At 38.3% G+C, this 2,484-nt stretch overlaps 1 protein-coding gene across 1 annotated transcript; it reads left to right on the top strand.

Moving 5' to 3' along the window:
* The first annotated feature begins 357 nt into the window (after positions 1–357).
* LOC131160141 (uncharacterized) lies at positions 358–1,800 on the top strand. The gene is made up of 3 exons (XM_058115500.1): positions 358–625; positions 940–1,045; positions 1,215–1,800. The coding sequence occupies exons 1-3, from the start codon at positions 590–592 to the stop codon at positions 1,421–1,423; spliced, it is 351 nt and encodes a 116-aa protein (XP_057971483.1). The 5' UTR covers positions 358–589; the 3' UTR covers positions 1,424–1,800.
* Positions 1,801–2,484: the final 684 nt, after the last annotated feature.

Genomic DNA, 2,484 nt, shown 5'->3' with positions numbered 1-2,484 from the left:
TAATTAAATTTTTTTTATTTTTTTATTACTGCACCGCATGCCATTCTCCAGTGCATCTCGCCGAGGAAAGGGCTCGATGGATCTAACCACTAATGCATCGTAGTTTCGTGGGCCCGAATCACTGTGGGTCAAGAGGGGCAGCGGAGCCCACAGATCACGTGAAGGGTGGGACAGTAGCCGGACGGTGAACAGAAGCCGATGGAATCCCCTCGTAATCTTCTCTCAACCAATCATCAGCCGCAGCCCACGTGGGACTTTGACCCCACTGCACGCCTGACGTCACGTTTGTTTATTTTATTTTATTTATTTGTAATTATTATATTATTATAATAAGACTTTAATATTGTATATATTACAATATATATAACCTTCAAGAAGAGCCCTTCCCTCTTGATCTGTATCTCTTTCTGCGTCTTCAACCTTCTTTCTTCCTCCGACTCTGCTCCGTTTGGCTCCCCCCTCTGTTCTTTCTTTTTAATTTCCCCATTCTCTTCTTCATATACATAAAATAATATATACTAATTTTAGTAAATATTTAGAGTAAATATTTGATACAGGACAGCAGAAGGCCGGAAAGCTGAGATCCATCATGGGGGACTCCTCATCTGCTTCGTACATCCGCATGGTAAGTACTCTACTGTTATTATTATTTACTTTTTATCATATATATGGTCGATCGATCAGTAGCTTCACAGAGCCTTGGAATATTAGAATTTATAATTTTAAATTTTGTATATGATCTAATATGCAAAGAAAAAATCACCTTTCATCTGAAAAATATTTTTTTCCTTTTTAATTAAACTTATCTTATTATGTTACAATTAGGCTATATATCTCTACTTGTGTGTGTGTGACTGAATATTGATGTTTGATTGCTTCTTTTATGTATTTAACTTAACGGGCATATAAGTAAATGTGACATAAATATAACACATGCAGGTGCAGCACCTGATAGAGGAGTGCATAATATTGAGGATGACCCAAGCAGAGTGCATGGAAGCTCTTTCTAAGCATGCAAACATCATGCCCGTCATTACTTCCACAGGTCAACCCCAATATATATGTATATATATATATATATATATATATATATTTATGTATGTATGTATGTATGTATGTATGTATGTATGTACATGCATGCATGCATATGCCTAGATAACATATATGCATGAATTAACGTTATGTCGGGGCACGTGTTGGATGGGTGGGTGCAGTGTGGAAGGAGTTGGAGAAAGAGAACAAGGAGTTCTTTGAGGCGTACGCAAAGATCAGAGAAGAGGAAGCAAATACGTACACTCCATCGCTGCCAGCTGAAGTTGTCACGACGGCGCAAAGAATCCAGGGGCCTACCACGCTCTCCCTCTCGGATTCTTCCCTAACCCAAAGAGATCCCGACGACGACGTCGACGTCGACGTCGTTTAGTTTGCAAGCCCCATTCTTCCTCCTCCAGTCCTCCCTCCGCTCTTCATTCGCTGCGGCTAGCGTTGGAGAAAGCCGACGAGACGGCGTCGTATGGGTTATGCATTTGTGCTTGGGGATCGTGGTGGGGATTCGCGGTGTTGACAGGGGGCCCATGGACTCCTCACACGTGCCGCACACCTGGCTGCTGCCATTGGTCTCCTGTATAATAATAATAATAATAATAATAATATATAGCAGCAATAAGAAGTACGAACATAGTTTATATAAAAACTGTGACAAATGATTGTTGCACACAAAACTTCAACCATTCACTACTTTTGGATACGTTTGTCTTCAAGAATATTAATTTTGAAAATATAAACATATATTTTATGTCATTTATGTTTTTTTGGTTTGAAAAAACATTAGCCTTACAATACATTCAACAAATCCAAAATAGTCTACTTGGCTAAATTCTCCAAATTCAGTGTGCTTTCAAGTAAATTTCGTATATAGTAAATTGCAGAAACTCATGCTAATTCCGTATATAGTAAATTGCAGAAACTCATGCTAATTTTGCAGTAATAGTCGTTCTTGAAATGTTAAGTTTAGATAACCAGAAAATTATATCCAACTCTTAGCCCGCAGTAGAATTCCAAACTCCCATTGTAGCATTATAAAAATCAACTTTGAAACCAGCATTAATGAAAGAATAAATGTGTTAAAAAAATCTGTTATTTATTTATTGTGACTTTTATCACAGTTGTTGGATGGTCTCTAAATCCAACGGTTGTGTGGTATCATATATATGTTTGTAAGTCATGGAAAAAAGAGTGTATTGCTTGTCATTTTATGTAAGGAGAGTTAGAGGGGGCTTTCTTTTTAAGAAGATTTTTTCTTCACTGGTTTGACAGGTGAAGGGGTGTACAGGGCATCTGGGACCGGGAAGAGCCTGATCAGATCTTGTACTGCCATCGTTTCGTAGTGAATTTTTCTCCATGTGCACGCTCTATAGACGTAGGCAATCTTTCTGAACCACGTAAAATCTCTCGTCTACATTTTTTCTATGAATGTTCTTTGTG

The sequence above is a fragment of the Malania oleifera genome, chromosome 7, assembly GCF_029873635.1.
Source record: "Malania oleifera isolate guangnan ecotype guangnan chromosome 7, ASM2987363v1, whole genome shotgun sequence".
NCBI lineage: Eukaryota > Viridiplantae > Streptophyta > Magnoliopsida > Santalales > Ximeniaceae > Malania > Malania oleifera.
The sequence above is the reverse complement of the archived record's forward strand: the minus strand, read 5'-3'. Positions and strand labels throughout refer to the sequence as shown.

Bases quoted from the DNA above. Each gene is read 5' to 3' on its own strand.
- LOC131160141 (XM_058115500.1), top strand. From the start codon at position 590: ATGGGGGACTCCTCATCTGCTTCGTACATCCGCATG. The intron at 626-939 runs GTAAGTACTCTA...TAACACATGCAG, and splicing joins CTGCTTCGTACATCCGCATG to GTGCAGCACCTGATAGAGGA. The intron at 1,046-1,214 runs GTCAACCCCAAT...GGGTGGGTGCAG, and splicing joins GCCCGTCATTACTTCCACAG to TGTGGAAGGAGTTGGAGAAA.